The sequence below is a fragment of the Salvelinus sp. IW2-2015 genome, linkage group LG20, assembly GCF_002910315.2.
Source record: "Salvelinus sp. IW2-2015 linkage group LG20, ASM291031v2, whole genome shotgun sequence".
In the NCBI taxonomy this organism is placed as follows: domain Eukaryota; kingdom Metazoa; phylum Chordata; class Actinopteri; order Salmoniformes; family Salmonidae; genus Salvelinus; species Salvelinus sp. IW2-2015.
The window spans coordinates 8,594,378-8,613,647 of record NC_036860.1 but is presented as its reverse complement, the minus strand read 5'-3'; the positions used below and the strand labels follow the sequence as shown (position 1 = coordinate 8,613,647).

Below are 19,270 nucleotides of genomic sequence, written 5' to 3'. Positions count from 1 at the left end.
CGGGATAGCTGGTGCTCTCGTGCATGGTTCAGTGTTGCTTGCTTCAAAGCGAGCTTACAAGGCATTTAGCTTGTCTGGTAGGCTGGCTGGGCAGCTCACGGCTGCTAGGCTGGCTGGGCAGCTCACGGCTGCGACTTCCACTGAAGTCCAAAAAAGCCTTTTGAATTCTATCTGAAGGGAATCAGTTGTCGTTGTTAACAGGCAAAATATGCCTAACCCTCATGTAATTGTGCAGTAGATAGGCCTGTACAGGTCTGTTTCTTATAGATTTTAAATAAGCACTATGCCTTAAAGTACCATCCAGAGATTGTGGCACCAACATTAAACTTGGCCTCTTTTTAAAGGTTCTGAAAACAGAAGAAATGGATCCTAATGCAGTTCATCCACTGGCTGAAGGTCCACAGAGACAACGGTTGTGCYATCAGTGAGCACTTAATTTGAAACGCAGTTACTCAAAATGTCAGAGAGTGTAAACAAATGTCCAAGATCTAATGATGAATCATGGGACCATTAGACATTTCAAAGCCTATTCCCTCAGCCTAAAATATATCAGTTTAGTTGCCCACGCAATGCAATTTGAACCTCCCAAAACCCCTCAACATCCTCAGTCACTTATGATGCAATAATGATCTTCCTGGCCAGTCTCTCGTTCGAGGCAGGAACCACATTCTTCTTTACAGAAGAGAAGACCCAGGGCCTCAGTGCATTCGCCACGGGCTCTTTGATCATGGCTGTTTTGAGGAAATGTAGGATCACCTGTGATAGTTCCTAGAGTGAAGGGGCGAGGCGGGATTTRTTGTTACAAGAAACAATATCTGTTAAGTTCCCGAGGCTTTGTGTTCCAAGTTAAGCAACTAGCTTGGGGCCTGTAACATGGGCTTGGGCTAAGAGTAAACCAGCCCTATTTTTATTAGAGGCCATGGAATGCGGAGAGTCCATACACTCCCTACAGTATGTGCCCTGTTGTATTTGATAACACGGGGGTAAGGAGCATAGAGCATACACTAGCCTGTCAGCACTTATGGTGTCTGTCTGAGGAGTAGTCTAGAGAGCAGACTGGCCTCCTGTTGCCCACTAGTGTTTGCACTGTCAGTCTTTCTCTTGGTCTCTTACATGGGTCTATGAATGCACTGGCATGCGTGTTCAGTATGTTCACTGAATAAGCTCTTGTCCTTTCTCCTCTTTCCTTCTCTTTATCTATCCTGCTCTCTTTGGCGCACACCCCAGTTTGTGTATGTTCCTGAACTGTTTGTCCTCCCTCCCATATGACATGAGGGGATATTCCGATTGGGGTGCTTATCTGTATTTGCAGTGCATATTTGTGCTAACCGGTCAAATTTTCTTCAGTTACTGCAAAGTGGATGTCCGGATGTTAACCTGTCTCCCGTTTTCCAGTTGACTGCCGTGTATGTAAAGTTTGTGTTGGCCGCTCTCCTCAGTTGACTGCAGAGGGGATGTCAGACAGTATGTGCATATGGTATAGTCTTATACAGTTACAGCCTATCTTATGTACAGTGCATTTGGAAAGAATTCAGAACCCTTCACTTTGTTACAGTACAGCCTTACTCTAAAATTGATTAAATCGTTTCCCCCCCTCATCAATCTACACACAATACCGCTAATGACAAAGCAAAAACAAGTTTTAGAAATGTTTGCTAATTTATTAAAAATAAACTGAAGTATTACATTTTACAGTACTTTGTTGAAGCTCCTTTGGCAGCGATTACAGCCTTGAGTATTCTTGGGTATGACGCTACAAGCTTGGCACACCTGTATTTGGGGAGTTTCATTCTTCTGTAGATCCTTTCAATATCCTGTCAGGTTGGTTGGGGAGCGTCACTGCACAGCTATTTTCACATCTCTCCAGAGATGTTCGATCTGGTTCAAGTCTTGGTTCTGGCTGGGCCACTCAAATACATTCAAAGACTTGTCCCGAAGCCACTCCTGCGTTGTCTTGGCTGTGTGCTTAGGGTCGTTGTACTGTTGGAAGGTGAACATTCACCCCAGTCTAAGGTCCTGAGCACTCTGGAGGAGGTTTTCTTTAAGGATCTCTGTACTTTGCTCCATTCATCTTTCCCTGGTTCCTGACTACTCTTCCAGTTCCTGCCGCTGAAAAACATCTCCAACTCTGGAGCTCTGTCAGAGTGACCATCGGGTTCTTTGTCACCTCCCTGACCAAGGCCTTTCTCCCCTGATTGCTCAGTTTGGCCTGGTGGCCGGCTCTAGGAAGGTGGTTCCATACTTCTTCCATTTAAGAATGATGGCGGCTGCTGTGTTCTTGGGGACCTTCAATGCTGCAGAAAGTTGTAGGTACCCTTCCCCAGATCTGTGCCTCGACAGAATCCTGTCTTGGAGCTTTACGGATAATTTCTTTGACCTCATGGCTTAGTTTCTGCTCTGACATGCATTGTTAACTGTGGGACCTTTATAGAGATAGACAGGTGTGCCTTTCCAAATCATGGCCAATCAATTGAGTTTACCACAGATGGACCATTCAAGTTCTAGAAACCTGTCAAGGATGATCAATGGAAACAGGATGCACCTGAGCTCAATTTTGAGTCTCATAGCAAAGGGGCTGAATACTTATGTAAATAAGGTATCTGTTTTTTGTGTAGATAAAGAATAGAATAAGGCTGTAATGTAACAAAACGAGGGACTGAATACTTTCCGAATGCACTGTATACATTTGTGTTTACCCGTATTGTTTTTTCTCCAGAGGGGAGGTCTGGCTGCTGGCATCTAGTATATGTAGTTTATATTTGTATTGACCTGTGTGTCTCCTCTCCCCAGTTGACTGCAGAGGGGATGTCAGGCAGTAAGGCTCTGGGAGGGGCACGGCGGCGGCGGACGCGGTGCCGACGCTGTCAGGCCTGCATGCGGACCGAGTGCGGCGAGTGCCACTTCTGCAAGGACATGAAAAAGTTTGGCGGGCCCGGAAGGATGAAGCAGTCCTGTCTGCTCCGACAGTGCACAGCCGTAAGTTAGAACACACACACTAGTGATGGGGGGAGAAATCAGTTACATATCAGGATATTATTTTTGAGGTGTTATCATTTTTACAATATTGCAATATTGTTTTTTTCTGCTAGTTGGCTGTACCTGTACCAAAACTCCAGTATTTTTTTCCTTCATAGCTTGTTCTCCATCTTCTTTTTAAATAGGCAGCCTATTTGTTTTCAGCAACTTATGCTCTCTCTTGTCCCTCTGCAGTAGACATATGGTGAGCAATATATTTGAACATTGAATCGCAATAAAATCACAGTATCGAATTGCAATACATATAGAATTGAGAATTGCAATATATATCGTATCGGCACCAAATATCGTATTGTGAGGTCCCCGGCAATTCCCAGCCCTAACACGCACTGCTCATTCTTGCCTCGTTACCAATATTATTCTACTCTCACTAGGAAAAGTGCCACTGCTCTATTGCATCCAAAAGTGAATGTATTAGTAAATGTATCAATTGTACAACTGATGCCATTTTCTAGATAGGATGTAACATCTGACACTAACTTCTGGAACATGCACAGTACATACATTCGGAAAGTATTCAGACCCTTTACCTTTTCCACATTTTGTTACGTTACAGCCTTATTCTAAATTGGATTAAAGAAAAAAATATTGTGCCCCATGACAAAGCGATAACGGGTTTTTAGACATTTTTGCAAATGTATTAATTAAAAAACGGATACCGTACTTAGGTATTCAGACCCATTGCTATGAGACTCGAAATTGAGCTCCGGTGCATCCTGTTTCCATTGATCATCCTTGAGATGTTTCTACAACTTGATTGGAGTCCACCTGTGGTAAATTCAATTGATTGGACATGATTTGGAAAGGCACACACCTGTCTATATAAGGTCCCACAGTTGACAGTGCATGTCAGAGCAAAAACCAAGTCATGAAGTCGAAGGAATTGTCCGTGAAGCTCCGAGACAGGATTGTGTCGAGGCACAGATCTGGGGAAGGGTAACAAAACATTTCTGCAGCGTTAAAGTTCCCCAAGAACACAGTGGCCTCCATCATTCTGAAATGGAAGAAGTATGGAATCACCAAGGCTCTTCCTAGAGCTGGCTGCCCGGCCAAACTGAGCAATCGAGGGAGAAGGGCCTTGGTCAGGGAGGTGATCGAGGATCTGATATTCACTCTGACAGAGCACCAGAGTTCCTATGCGGCGATGGGAGAACCTTCCAGAAGGACAACCATCTTTGCCGCACTCCACCAATCAAGCTTTTATGGTAGAGTGGCCAGASGGATGCCACTCCTCAGTCAAAGGCAAATGACAGCCCTCTTGGAGTTTGCCTGAAGGACTCTCAGACCATTAGAAACAAGATTCTCTGGTCTGATGAAACCAAGATTGAACTCTTTGGCCTGATTGCCAAGCGTCATGTGTAGAGGAAACCTGGAAACATCCCTACGGTGAGGCATGGTGGTGGCAGCATCATGCTGTGGGGTTGTTTTTTAGTGGCAGGGACTGGGAGACTAGTCAGGGACGATGGAAAGATGAACAGAGTAAAGTACAGAGATCCTTAATGGAAACCTGCTCCAGAGTGCTCAGGACCTCAGACTGGGGCAAAGGTTCACCTTCCAACAGGATAATGACCCTAAGCACACAGCCAAGACAATGCATGAGTGGTTCGGGACAAGTCTCTGAATGTCCTTGTGTGACCCGGACTAGAACCCGATCGAACATCTCTGGAGAGACCTGAAAATARCTGTGCAGTGACGCTACCCATCCAACCTGACAGAGCTTGAGAGGATCTGCAGAGAAGAATGGGAGAAACTCCCCAAATACAGGTTTGCCAAGCTTGTAGCGTCATACCCAAGAAGACTCGATGCTGTAATCGCTGCCAAAGGAGCTTCAACAAAGTACTGAGTAAAGGGTCTGAATACTTATGTAAATGTTATTTACGGTTTTAATATTTGATACATTTGCAAAAAATTCTAAACCTTTATTTGCTTTATCAATAAGGGGTATTGTGTGTAGATTAGGGGGGGTGACAATTTAATACATTTTAGAATAAGGCTGTAACGTTACAAAATGTGGAAAAAGTCAAGGGGTCTGAATAGTTTCCGAGTGCACTGTATACTGTTGYCGTTTTCAATGTGTAATGAGATTTGATTGGCATCTGGTATATAGAGCACATTACCTAACCTATAGCTTAATTAACCTCAGTATCAAATATTGTAATTTATCTACRTAAGACTGAAGTTAAGGTTGTTTTTCCTGTTACACAAACCTTCCACCCTGCCAAACAATGAACGTGAAGAAGGGAGTCTCCACATCCACTGCTAACATGTTGTGACCCGCGTCTTTTCCCAAACGTGAAAGGACGAGCATTAAGAGCTTTTGGCATATCCCTCGCACTTATTGAGATCCCGTCTAAACAGAAACCACTGTTTAGACTGGAATATAAACTCACGTTGTTTATGATACACAATCGATTGACAACCCATTGACTACAGTTACAGTGCCTTCAGAAAATATTCATACTCCTTGATTTGCATAAATATGCACACCCATTTGACACTCCAAATTGAGGTCCGGTGCATCCAATTTCCTTTGATCATCCTTGATGTTACTACAACTTGATTGGAGTCCACCTGTGGCCAATTTAAATTGTTTGGACATGATTGAGAAAGAAAAACACCTGTCTACATAAGGTCCCACAGTTGACCGTGCATGTCAGAGCAGAAACTATACCATGACGTCTGAGGAACTGTCTGTAGATCTCTGAGATAGAATTGTGATGAGGCATATATCTGGGGAAGGGTATAAAWCCACTTCTAGAGTTTTGAAAGTTTCCAAGAGCACATTGGTCTCGAAAAAATATGGAACTACCCAGACTCTGCCTGGAGGTGACCGTCCGACCAACCTGCGCAAGAAGGACCTTGGTCAGGGAGGTGACCAAGAACCCAATAACTACTCTGACAGAACTACGAAGTTCCTTGGCTGAGATGGGAGAACCTGCCAGAAGGAAAGCGGTCTTATATGTGCTTTTGCATGTATGCCAGTGGGTATGCTGTATATAGGGTTGCAAAGGGTCGGAAATTTATTGAGAMATTTTCCATAGGAAGTTAATCCCTGGAATTTTGCTTAAATTCATCAGTCAGTTTATAACAGTGAACCTTTTTTGTGGGATACACAAGGCAATACTAGGTCTTGTGACATATTCTGGTTAAACTATCCCAAATTCAATGGAATTGCAACCCTCTGCATGCACGGTGCATTATTTTATCACATGTGCAGCTGATTCTCAAGATCTTGCACACTAATGAGATTATATTGAGCCCACATTACTACACTGTTTGAGCCAAGGACTATATGCTTTCTGGTAAGTTTTGATTACAATACTGGGTGGGGTGAATATATTTTATGACATACATGATTTTGTTTTAACTATTAAATAGTAGCCTACAGCAAGGTGTTTAAATAATTTTAACTTGTTAACAATTTCTGCTAGTTAGTTTATTATTTATTATCTACCATGTGGGTTTTAGCTTGCTTGAGCCTGCTAACTGAGGAGTGTTAATTCACCTGTTTCCATACATGTTTCATTTTATAACATGTATCTTACAAATTAATTGTTTAATCTAACTGCTTAACTATTTATCTGTACATGGAATTGTAAACTCGGCAAAAAAAGAAATGTAAATTTTTCAGGACCCTGTCTTTCAAAGATAATTTGTAAAAATCCAAGTAACTTCACAGATCTTCATTGTAAAGGGTTTAAACACTGTTTCCCATGCTTGTTCACTGAACCATAAACAATTAATGAACATGCACCTGTGGAACGGTCGTTAAGACACTAACAGCTTACAGACGGTAGGCAATTAASGTCACAGTTTTGAAAACTTAGGACACTGAAGAGGCCTTTCTACTGACTCTGAATAACACCAAAAGAAAGATGCCCAGGGTCCCTGCTCATCTGTGTGAACGTGCCTTAAGCATGCTGCAAGAAGGCATGAGGACTGCAAATGTAGCCAGGGCAATATTGCAATGTCTGTACTGTGAGACGCCTAAGACAGCGCTACAGGAAGACAGGACAGACAGTTGATTGTCCTCGCAGTGGCAGACCACGTGTAACGACACCTGCACAGGATCGGTACATCCGAACATCACACCTACGGGACAGGTACAGGATGGCAATAACAACTGCCCGAGTTACACCAGGAACGCACAATCCCTCCAGTGCTCAGACTGTCCGCAATCGGCTGAGAGAGGCTGGAATGAGGGCTTGTGGGCCTGTTGTAAGGCAGGTCCTCACCAGACATCAGCGGCAACTACGTCGCCTATGGGCACAAACCCACCGTCGCTGGACCAGACAGGAATGGCAAAAAGTGCTCTTCACTGACAAGTTGCAGTTCTGTTTCACTAGGGGTGATGGGTGGATTTGCATTTATCGTCGAAGGAATGAGCGTTACACCGAGGCCTGTACCCTGGAGCGGGATCGATTTGGAGGTGGAGGGTCCGTCATGGTCTGGGGCGGTGTGTCACAGCATCATCGGACTAAGCTTGTTGTCATTGCAGGCAATCTCAACGCTGTGCGTTACAGGGAAGACGTCCTCCCTCGTGATACCCTTCCTGCAGGCTCATCCTGACATGACCCTCCAGCATGACAATGCCATACTGCTCGTTCTGTGCGTGATTTCCTGCAAGACAGAAATGTCAGTGTTCTGCCATGGCCAGCGAAGAGCCCGGATCTCAATCCCATTGAGCACGTCTGGGACCTGTTGGATTGGAGGGTGAGGTCTTGGGCCATTCCCCCCAGAAATGTCAGGAAACTTGCAGGTGCCTTGGTGGAAGAGTGGGGTAACATCTCACAGCAAAAACGGGCAAATCTGGTGCAGTCCACGAGGAGGAGATGCACTGCAGTACTTAATGCAGCTGGTGGCCACACCAGATGCTGACAGTTACTTTTGATTTTGACCCCCCCCCCTTTGTTCAGGGACACATTATTCCATTTCTGTTAGTCACATGTCTGTGGAACTTGTTCAGTTTGTCTGTTGTTGAACCCTGTTATGTTCATACAAATATTAACACATGTTAAGTTTGCTGAAAAGAAACACAGAGGACGTTTTTCTTTCTTTTTTATTCTTTTTTTTTTTACTATGTAAAAAAAAGAATATATCTTTACAGGCCAATGCCACGGGCACTGCCACAGGCACGATCTGATGTGTGGAGACATTTCACTGCAGCTAATGTAGAAGGAAAAGCTGTGTACATTTTGCAAATACTGTGCCAAATCAAATGTGATTTGATTTGGCAACAAAGATGCAGAATCATCTGGCCAAGTGCATAAAGTTAATTCAGCGCTCACAACACGCAACGTCTGACAAAAGTCCCTCTACTTCTATTCGATGTGAACATGATGAATCAGACACCTTATCGATAGCAACAGCTCATGGTTCTCCTGGAATCAGGTTTTTTGACTTAATGGAGGAACGTAGTCAGAGAAATTCTGATGAATGTCTTGCTTGAGCTGTGTATGCAACTGGTTCACCTCTGATGCTCACAGGCAATGTGTATTGGAAGAGATTTCTGAATGTTCTTCGCCCAGCATACACCCCTCCAACCTGTTGAACTCTGAGATACAGAGATCAAGTGGAGGTCAAGCAGACTGTATTGCAATCATCTCTGATGGGTGGTCGAATGTTCGTGGGCAAGGAATAATAAACTACATCATCTCTACCYCTCAACCAGTATTCTACAAGAGCACAGACACAAGGGACAACAGACACACCGGTCTCTACATTGCAGAWGAGCTGAAGGCCGTCATCAATGACCTTCGTCCACAGAAGGTATTTGCACTGGTGACAGACAATGCTGTGAACATGAAGGCTGCTTGGTCTAAAGTGAGGGGTCCTACCCTCACACCACACCCATTGGCTGTGCTGCTCATGCATTAAATMTTCCCCACAAGGACATCATGGCACTGAAAACAATGGATACATTCTACAAAAGAGCCAAGGAAATGGTTAGGTATGTGATCAAGGTCCTCAAGTTATAGCAGCAATCTACCTCACCAAGCAAAGTGAGAAGAATAAGAGCACCACATTGAAGCTGCCCCCGCAACACCCGTAGGGGTGGTGTTGTCATGTTTGACAGTCTCCTGGAGGGGAAGGAGTCTCCCAAGAAATGGCCATATCACAGTCTGCCGATTATGGACAACCCCATCAAGAGGATCCTCCTGGATGATGTATTTTGGGAGAGAGGGGTAAGCAGCCTGAAACTCCTGAAACCAGTAGCAGTAGCCATTGCACGCGTTGAGGGAGACAATGCCACCCTGTCTGATGTTCAGATTCTGCTTGCAGATGTAAGAGGAGAAATCTGTACTGTCCTGCCCACTTCACTGTTGCTCCAAGCARAGGAAACTGCAGTTCTGAAATGCATCAAAAAGCGTGAAGACTTCTGCCTTAAGCTCATACACGCCGCAGCGTACAAGTTGGACCCCAAGTATGCTGGCAAGAGCTTCCTGTCTGTTACAGAGATCAACAAGGCCTATGGTGTCTTGCCACCTTGGCCTGGATGAGGGCAAGGTTCTTGGCAGTCTGGCGAAGCACACTTCCAAGCAAGGTCTTTGGGATGGAGATGCAAACATATCTCATCAGCCACCTAGTGGAAGGGACTTTRTGGATCTGAGGCTCTTTCCCCTATTGCCTCCATCATCCTCCAAATCCCACCAACATCAGCTGCCTCAGAGCGCAAATGGTCCTTGTTTGGGAACACACACACCAAAGCATATCCGGGAAAGTTTGAGGCTTTTTGAGCCTGACAATGAGCCATCCTCAACAAGGTTGGAAAGTGACAGTGAGCTTCAGAAAATCTGCAAGGAAGAATTGTGAGAGAATCCCCAAATCCAGATGTGCAAAGCTGATACAGACATACCCAAGACGACTCACAGTTGTAATTGCCGCCAATTGTGCTTCTATTGACTCGGGTGTGAATACTTATGTAAATTATATTTCTGTATAAAATGTTCAATAAATTAGCTTTTTTTTTTTTTTTTTTACATGCTTTCACTTTTTCATTATTGTGTGTAGTTGGGTGAGAGAGATCACTCATCAATTTTGAATTCAGGCTGTAACATCAAAATGTGCAATAAGTCAAGGGGAATGAATACTTTCTGAAGGCACTGTATGACATACAACATGTCAACTGTTTTTTGCTGCTTACATTCTGCAAATCGGCCTCTGGTTTAGCAAAGCTGTTTCAGAGAGCAAATGTCAACAAAATAGAGTAGTCATCCCCTGCATGAAAGTGGATAAGCTTGTTCAAACACCTTTAATGATTTAGGGTGTGATTTTTATCGATTTGGTTTGCGAATGCCTCAAATGGCATAGACGGCTGGTTGCTTAGACGTGGGAAATGTGATGTGTTTCCTTGGTAACTGAGCACATTGTTACTTGGGTGTTATTTTTTTGGGGGGGCGGGCAGCAATTTGCAATTTGCTTTGATCAGTTATGTTTTCTCGACGGATAGCTGGGAGACTGATCTTGTGGCGAAGGAAGGAAATTAGGTTGTATACAGAGATACTAATCCACAGAATCTGTGCAGATTAGGTCTTCAATCTCATTTCTAATCGTTGGTCAATGGATCTTGGCTAGATTCTGTTGGCCTCAAACTTGTTTGGCTTGATAAGTGAGTCATTTTCAACTCGGTACAGTTTTTATTTTTTTGATAGTCAAAATTCCACTGTTGGCAGGTTCATGAAAATGTTGAGCTGGACAACTGGGGTAATGTGTCAAAGAAAATTAACATAATAAATACAGTGCTCTGTCCCCGTGCTTCTGAAAAAGCACTCCTCCCTTTACCTCCTTTAAGTGGCCGGCAAATATCTCTATATTAATGCATTTGCTTTCATCCACACACTCTCAATTAACTAGGTCCTCCTAAGAGCAGCAGGTGTCCAATTTTGTTTTATTTATTCCTGAGTTTCAATTTAAATGCATAATAAATGTACCATCCGTAGTGAATGAAGACATGGTTACAGCTCCACCTCTGATCCCTCTATCCTGAATGGACCCACATACAATATTTGATTTATGTACATATACACATTTATATTGGTTACGCTCATACAATATTTGATTTATATTGAATAAATATGATATTGTGTAACATGGTTATATAACGTGTTATGTTATTATTTTCTTCCTTGCAGCCTGTGTTGCCCCACACAGCGGTGTGCTTCTCGTGTGGGGAGGCGGGGAAGGAGGACACGGTGGACACAGAAGAAGAGAAGTTTAGCCTCTCTCTGATGGAGTGTACCATCTGCAACGAGATAATCCACCCCAGCTGCCTCAAGGTGGGGCCAGACCCTCTGTGTATGGCCGGCTGTCATAGCTGGAGACGTGTGTGTGTCTCTCTTCCATTCATACGGTCTTAAGTCAAATGTCTGCTCTATCTAGTATTGGTTACATACATTTATTGATTGAATGATTATTGTGATTTCATTGTTTTATTTTCTCCAACCTACAGATGGGTAAAGCAGAAGGCATCATAAACGATGAAATCCCGAATTGTTGGGAGTGTCCAAAATGCCACAAGGAAGGCAAGACCAGTAAGGTGAGAACTGTGACTGGGAACACTGGTCTGTCAGGCTCTGCTGATAAAACTAAACAAGAGAGGGTGACAAAGGACAACAATGATGTATGGATTAATCAATAATGGTTGATAAGGTAGGAGGATTGATTTGGAATGGAACACGTTAGTCCTTTATAGAGAATTTATTTGTGTAAATAAGCTCTTTAAATTGGAATTTAATTTTGTTTCATTGACCCGATCCCCATTTCATATACTGTAGTAGGCTATTACATATACAGTGCATTCGGAAAGTATTCAGACACCTTGACTTTTTCCACATTTCGTTATGTCACAGCCTCATTCTAAAATGGATTAAATAGTTTTTTCCCCCTCAGTCTACACACATTATCCCGTAATGACAAAGCAAAAACAGGTTTTTAGAAATCTTTGAATAAAATAAACGGAAATATCGCATTTACCTAAGTATTCAGACCTTTTCCTCAGTACTTTGTTAAAACACATTTGGCAGCGATTACAGCCTTGTCTTCTTGGGTATGATGTTACAAGCTTGGCACCTGTATTTGGGGAGTTTCTCCCATTCTTCTCTGCAGATCCTCTCAAGCTCTGTCAGTTGAATAGGGAGCTGTTAGATCGGTTTCAAGTCCGGGCTCTGGCTGGGCCACTCAAGTACATTCAAAGACTTGTCCTGAAGCCACTCCTGCGTTGTCTTGGCTGTGCGCTGAGGGTCGTTATCCTGTTGGAAGGTGAACCTTCGCCCCCAGTCTGAGGTCCTGAGCACTCTTCATCAAGGATCTCTCTTTGCTCTTTGTACTTTGCTCTGTTCATCTTTCCCTCGATACTGACTAGTCTCCCAGTCCCTGCTTCTGAAAAACATCCCACAGCATGATGCTGCCACCATGCTTCACCGTAGGGATGGTGCCAGGTTTCCTCCAGACGTGACGCTTGGCATTCAGGCCAAAGAGTTCAATATTGGTTTCATCAGACCAGGGAATCTTGTTTCTCATGGTCTGAGAGTCCTTTAGGTGCCTTTTGGCAAACTCCAAGGGGCTGTCATGTTAATTCCTTTTACTGAGGAGTAGCTTCTGTCTGGCCACTGTACGATAAAGGCCTGATTGGTGGAGTGCCGTAGAGATGGTTGTCCTTCTGGAAGGTTCTCCCATCTCCACAGAGGAACTCTGGAGCTCTGTCAGAGTCACTATCGGGTTCTTGGTCACCTCCCTGACTAAGGCCCTTCTACCCCGATTGCTCAGTTTGGCCGGGAGGCCAGCTCTAGGAAGAGTATTAGTGGTTTCAAACTTCTTCCATTTAAGAATGATGGTGTGTTCTTGGGGACCTTCAATGCGGAATAATTTTTTGGGGTCCATTCCCCAGATCTGTGCCTTGACACAATCTTGTCTTGAAGCTCTACGGACAATTCCTTAAACCTCATGGCTTGGTTTTTGCTCTGACATGCACTGTCAACTGTGGGAACTTTTTATATAGACAGGTGTGTGCCTTTTCCAAACCATGTCCAATTAATTGAATTTGTAGAAACATCAAGGGTGATCAATGGAAACAGGATGCACCGGAGCTCAATTTCGAGTCTTATAGGAAAGAGTCTGAATACTTATGTAAATAAGGTATTTCGGTTAAAAAAAATGGGGAAAATGTCTAAACCTGTTTTTGGTTTGTCATTATGGGGTATTGTGTGCAGATTGGGGGTCGGGGGTTATTTAATACATTTTGAATAAGACTAACGTAACAAAGTGGAAAAAGGGAAGGTGTCTGAATACATTCCGAATGTACTGTACATATTCTTCAATCCTCTTCCCCTTTCTCCACACATCAGGATGTGGGTGATGGCTCAGGGAAGAGGCGGATGGACAACGGGGAGGTGGGCCGATGGAAGCTGACCGACGATCCTCCGCCCACCAAAAAGAAACCCCCCTCTTTAGATGATGGGGGGCGGCAGGACGGTCACAAGAGGAAGAAGGAGAAGGAGCTTCCCCAGGACAGCGGCCCCAAAAAGAAGGTAGGACGATCTTGGTGAAGTGTTGCAGTATGCAGACATTTAGCATGCACACCGAGTATACCAAACATTAGGAACACCTTCCTAATACTGTGTTGCATCCCTCCCCTTTTGCCCTCAGAACAGCCTAAATTCGTCGGGCATGGACTCTAAAAGGGGCAGAAAGCGTTCCACAGGGATGCTGGCCCATGTTGACCCCAATGCTTCCCACAGTTGTGTCAAGTTGGCTGGATGTCTTTTGGGTGGTGGACCATTCTTGATACACACGGGAAACTGCTTATCAACACTGCTGTGTATCAAACCCAGCAGCGTTGCAGTTCTTGACCCAAACCGGTGTGCCTGGCACCTAGTACCATACCCCGTTCAGAGGCAGTCTCTGACACAAATTATCTTCATTATTCCTCTTAGTGAAAGCGCACCCTAGATAACACCTCTTCCTTTGCTGGTGAATGTCTTGCCCATTCACCATTTGACTGGCACACATACACAATCCATGTCTCAATTGTCTAAAGGCTTAAAAAAACTTATTTAACCTGTCTCCTCCCCTTCATCTACACTGATTTTTGAAGTGGATTTAACAAGGGATCAAAAAGGGATCATGGCTTTTATCTGGTCAGTCTGTCATGGAAAGTGCAGGTGTTCTTAATGTTTTGTATGCTCAGTGTATAGTTGCTAAGAGGCCTACTAGTTGTGACCAATTGTATGAATGCAGCTTGCCAACTCTTGTCTCTGTCTGACCTTTTACCTCAGATGAAAGGGGCGCATGAAAAACGCTTGAAAAAGGTAATTTCATGTGAACAAAATGTTAAGCTCTGTCATAAAGCATATGGTAACTACGAACTGGATTCAATCTGTATCGCTGAAGTTCCCCGTAAATTTTCTTTTAAAGGTAATTCCCGATTTGAGCCGACATCTGCAGTGTTTACCGTTGAATGCAGTCTTTGCGAATGCGCAAACATTGCCCTTGAATTTCAATCGAGGTGTAACGTGAATCTTCTGGGATAAGGACTGAATCCAGCTCTTAGTTGAGTTCAAGTTATATTTCTCAATGGTAAAGGTTAGGGTTCATGCTCCTCTGTCACTCTCTTCACTAACGTTATCCCTCCCATGACAGAAACAGAAGCCTAACGTGTCAGAGACTGCAGAGTCCAATGGGCCCAACTCCTCCACCGGAGGTGGCCAGGGTTCCGGAGGAGGTTCCAACTCTACGCAGTCCCCCACCTCTACGGCCAGCCAGGACCAGCGCTCGCACCACCGTGAGAAATTGGAGCGCTTCAAGCGCATGTGCCAGCTCCTTGAGCGTGTTCGCGAGTCCAGCTCATCGAGCTCGTCTAGTTCTGAGTCCGACTCGGAGTCCGACTCTGACTCGCCTTCCGGTTCAGATGGCCGCCGCGGCTCTGAACCCTCCTCCCCCGTACCCGTCACTTATAGCAACAGTGCAAGGGAGCGCAACAGAGAACGGGACAGGGAGAGGGACAGGCGGCTAGCGGAGCTGGGCTTCAGTGCCAGTGAGGACTCTGAGGGAGAGGGAAGTGTTAAGGAGGAGGAGGAGGCGGTGGAGGAGCAGGTTGTGGGAGACAAGCCTCGGCGTAGAGGGGAGGGACCTCCACGGGGCCGCAAGGGGCTCACGACGGACGGGAATGACGAGGAGAGTGGGGAGAGGAGTCGGAAGTCTACCCCATTGCCTCCACCCTCCCCTCTCTCCTCCACCCAGCCTCCACCTTCCTCCGGCCACGGCCCCTCGCCAGGTTCCGAGGGATTCTCCGGTAAGCGCAGCAACGGTTCTGAGACGCGCAATGGACGGACACGGGCGGGGGTGAGGGACCGGGAGACTCAGGAGAAGGAGAACGCCAACAACAGCAGCGGAGGCTCGGTGGCCAACCATCGACACGGAACTGGCAAGGGCAACAAGGGCAACAAGATCCGTAGCAACAAGCAAACAGGGTCCCAACCAACGTCAAGGAACAGTAGCAACTCTTCCGCTTCTACTGCCACTACCACATCCAATGGGGGAGGTGGGGGGCTGCTGAGCCCAGGCAGCAACTCCTCAGGGGGCATGTCAGCCCTCGCCGCCTCACCCCGGTCACAGCCGTCCCGGATGGCTCCACGTTCGCAGATGATGAAACGCAGCCCCCCTGCTGTGCCCTCGCCTCCCCGGCCTGTTCAGATGGAGCGGCACTTGGTGCGGCCACCGCCCGCCTGCCCCGAGCCCCACTGCCTGCCCCTGGACAGCGGCTCCTCCCACGTGATGCCCCGAGACGTCTGGCTCCACGTCTTCCAGCACCTCAGCCAGAGGGAGCTGTGCGTCTGCATGAGGGTCTGTCGGACATGGAGCCGGTGGTAAGTCTAGACAAAAGGTTCAGATGTGGTCAGCATCCGGTTGGGCTGGAAGGGGGTGGTTCAACACAAACTTGTTTGGACCTCTGAGAAATGCATCTTTGATGTTGAGAACAATAGAAAACCATCCCTGAAAGGATATTCATTGACTGCAGTGGCTCAAATTCTGTGGCGTACAGTAGACCAGATTTTCTTTTGTTCTCATCCCAGTCTTTTATTTTCTGTCTTGCTCTCTCAGGTGCTGTGATAAGAGATTGTGGACTCAGATTGACCTCAGCCGGCAGCGCTCTATCACCCCTCCTATGCTGAGTGGTATAATCCGCAGGCAACCAGTCTCCCTTAACCTGGGCTATACCAACATCTCGAAGAAGCAGCTCATGTGGCTTATCAACCGTCTACAAGGTATCTTGTGTTCATTCAACACCTCTGCCTCCCTACCACATCTTTTTTTCCATCAATATAGCCTGATCATGTCCTGTTGTAGTTGGGCTGTTGTCACCTCATTGCTTTATTGCTAGTCTGCCTCAGGGATTACGCTAACTCCTGGCCTCTTTCTCTCCCAGGTCTACTGGAGCTGAATGTGTCGGGCTGTCCCTGGTCCTCTGTGTCGGCCCTGTGTCAGGCTGCTTGTCCCTGCCTGCGTCTGCTCGACCTCAGCCGGGTAGAAGACATGAAGGACTCGCACCTGAGGGAGCTACTGGCGCCCCCTGCTGACACTCGGACAGGTTAGTGACGAGTCACTCACATGATTGATTAGCCATCCATAACCTGCAATACGAGGTGAACGCTATATAGGTGCAAACGAAATACAGTTGCAAATGCAGAGAATTGGTCTGTGTTAACACAGCCCTGGYTTCCTGAATAATTATTTGAAATCCAGTTTGTTGTGATTTTGTTTAATTCATTTCGTTTGACCAGTTTCTCCATTCAAACTACTTGTTTACCGGTGAATACAGACAAGGGCATTAGTAGTGGGAGATTTCCCGAGGAAGCGGACTGGTGTGAATTGTATTGGAAGGTCGGGAGGCCCAGCTTGGTTGTTATAGGCACGTTATTGGGGACATGAGCACAACTCTGGAAGGAGAAATGGAGTCCCTTGAGAAAGCAAGTACAAGATGGGTGTCGGGGATGGAGCGGCAGTATTATCATAAGGAGACGTGTACTTGGAAAACGGAGAAGGAATGGAGGGAAAAGGAGAGGGAGAAGAGGTCTAAGAGAGTGAGGGAAGAAGAGGGTGAGCTTGAGTCGGATAAAAATGGTGGAAAAAAGGGAGATGTTTTGTCAAAGAATGGTAGAAAGTGTAAGCAGAGGGAGCTGAAGACGAGGAGAAATGGAAGTGACTGAGGGTGAAGTATCGGAGGTGGTAGGTGCGGTAAAGTTATCGGAGACTGAGGTATGCATCAAGGATCAGGATAAAGAAGAGTCTGACAGTAGGCGTGAAGTTTATGGAAAAAGGGGACTCTTGAATTTTGGCTGATCCATTTGTGGTTTCATGGTGGGTGGAAAAAGTGTTGGGTAATGTGGAATCGGTGAGGGTAAAGTGGTCTAGTGATAATTGTTTGTTTCTGTTGGGCAGAGGAAGAATGCGCTCAAAGTAAAACGAATGGGGGCAAGTAAAGTGAATTGTTTCGTTCTCATGAAAAGGGCACCCATGAAAGGAGTGATAACTGGGGTAGCAGTAGATATACAGTTGAAATCGGAAGTTTACATGCACTTAGGTTGGAGTCATTAAAACTAGTTTTTCAACCACTCCACAAATGTACTGTAAACAAACTATAGTTTTGGCAAGTCGGTTAGGACATCTACTTTGTGCATGACACAAGTAATTTTTCCAACAATTGTTTACAGACAGATTATTTCACTTATAATTCACTGTAACACTAAGTTGACTGTGCCTTTAAACAGCTTGGAAAACTCCAGAAAAGGATGTCATGGCTTTAGAAGCTTCTGATAGGCTAATTGACATAATTTGAGTCAATTGGGGGTGTACCTGTGGATGTATTTCAAGGCCTACCTTCAAACTCAGTGCCTCTTTGCCTGACATCATGGGAAAATCAAAAGAAATCAGCCAAGACCTCAGAAAAACAATTGTAGACCTCCACAAGTCTGGTTCATCCTTGGGAGCAATTTGCAAATGCCTGAAGGTACCACGTTCATCTGTACAAACAATAGTACGCAAGTATAAACACCATGGGACCACGCAGCCGTCATACCGCTCAGGAAGGAGACGCGTTCTGTCTCCTAGAGATGAATGTACTTTGGTGTGAAAAGTGCAAATCAATCCCAGAACAACAGCAAAGGACCTTGTGAAGATGCTGGAGGAAACGGCTACAAAAGTATCTATATCCACAGGTAAACGAGTCCTATATCGACATAAGCTGAAAGGCCGCTCAGCAAGGAAGAAGCCACTGCTCCAAACCGCCATAAAAAAGCCAGACTACGGTTTGCAACTGCACATGGGGACAAAGATTGTACTTTTTGGAGAAAAGTCATCTGGTCTGATGAAACAAAAATAGAACTGTTTGGCCATAATGACCATCATGTTTGGAGGAAAAAGGGGGATGCTTGCAAGCAGAAGAACACCATCCCAACCGTGAAGCATGGGGTGGCAGCATCATGTTGTGGGGGTGCTTTGCTGCAGGAGGGACTGGTGCCATTCACAAAATAGATGGCACCATGAGGGAGGAAAATTATGTGGATATATTGAAGCAACATCTCAAGACATCAGTCAGGAAGTTAAAGCTTGGTCGCAAATGGGTCTTCCAAATGGACAATGACCCCAAGCATGCTTCCAAAGTTGTGGCAAAACGTCTTCTGCACAACAAAGTCAAGGTATTGGAGTGGCCATCACAAAGCCCTGACCTCAGTCCTATAGAAAATGTGTGGGCAGAACTGAAAAGGCGTGTGCAAGCAAGGAGGCCTACAAACCTGACTCAGTTACACCAGCTCTGTCAGGCGGAATGGGCCAAAATTCACCCAATTTATTGTGGGAAGCTTGTGGAAGGCTACCCAAAACGTTTGACCCAAGTTAAATAATTTAAAGGCAATGCTACCAAATACTAATTGAGTGCATGTAAACTTCTGACCSAATGAGAATGTGATGAAAGCTGAAATAAATAATTCTCTCTATTATTCTGACACTTCACATTCTTACAATAAAGTGGTGACCCTAACTGACCTAAGGCAGGAAATTTTTACTAGGATTAAATGTCAGGAATTGTGAAAGCCAAATACATTTAAAATCAGTTTAAGGTGTATGTAAACTTCTGACTTCAACTGTAAACGTTGACCAGCTGAGGGCAAAGATTCCCAGTGTATGTGATGCTCGTCGTTTGATGCGACGCAGACCAGGTGGACAGATTGGGGAARCAGAG

General features: G+C 45.3%; 1 protein-coding gene across 2 annotated transcripts in view; it reads left to right on the top strand.

The window, feature by feature from the left end:
* LOC111980686 (F-box/LRR-repeat protein 19) overlaps window positions 1-19,270 on the top strand; it is a 38,165-nt gene that overhangs the window by 12,730 nt on the left and 6,165 nt on the right. For both annotated transcript variants that reach the window (XM_070449175.1, XM_024011560.2), the window contains exons 2-9: window positions 2,791-2,976; window positions 11,169-11,312; window positions 11,486-11,572; window positions 13,380-13,562; window positions 14,310-14,342; window positions 14,674-15,899; window positions 16,135-16,298; window positions 16,460-16,621. In XM_070449175.1, the coding sequence (XP_070305276.1) occupies window positions 2,806-2,976; window positions 11,169-11,312; window positions 11,486-11,572; window positions 13,380-13,562; window positions 14,310-14,342; window positions 14,674-15,899; window positions 16,135-16,298; window positions 16,460-16,621 (2,170 nt within the window). In that variant the 5' untranslated portion in view covers window positions 2,791-2,805. The remainder of the gene's footprint in view (window positions 1-2,790; window positions 2,977-11,168; window positions 11,313-11,485; window positions 11,573-13,379; window positions 13,563-14,309; window positions 14,343-14,673; window positions 15,900-16,134; window positions 16,299-16,459; window positions 16,622-19,270) is intronic.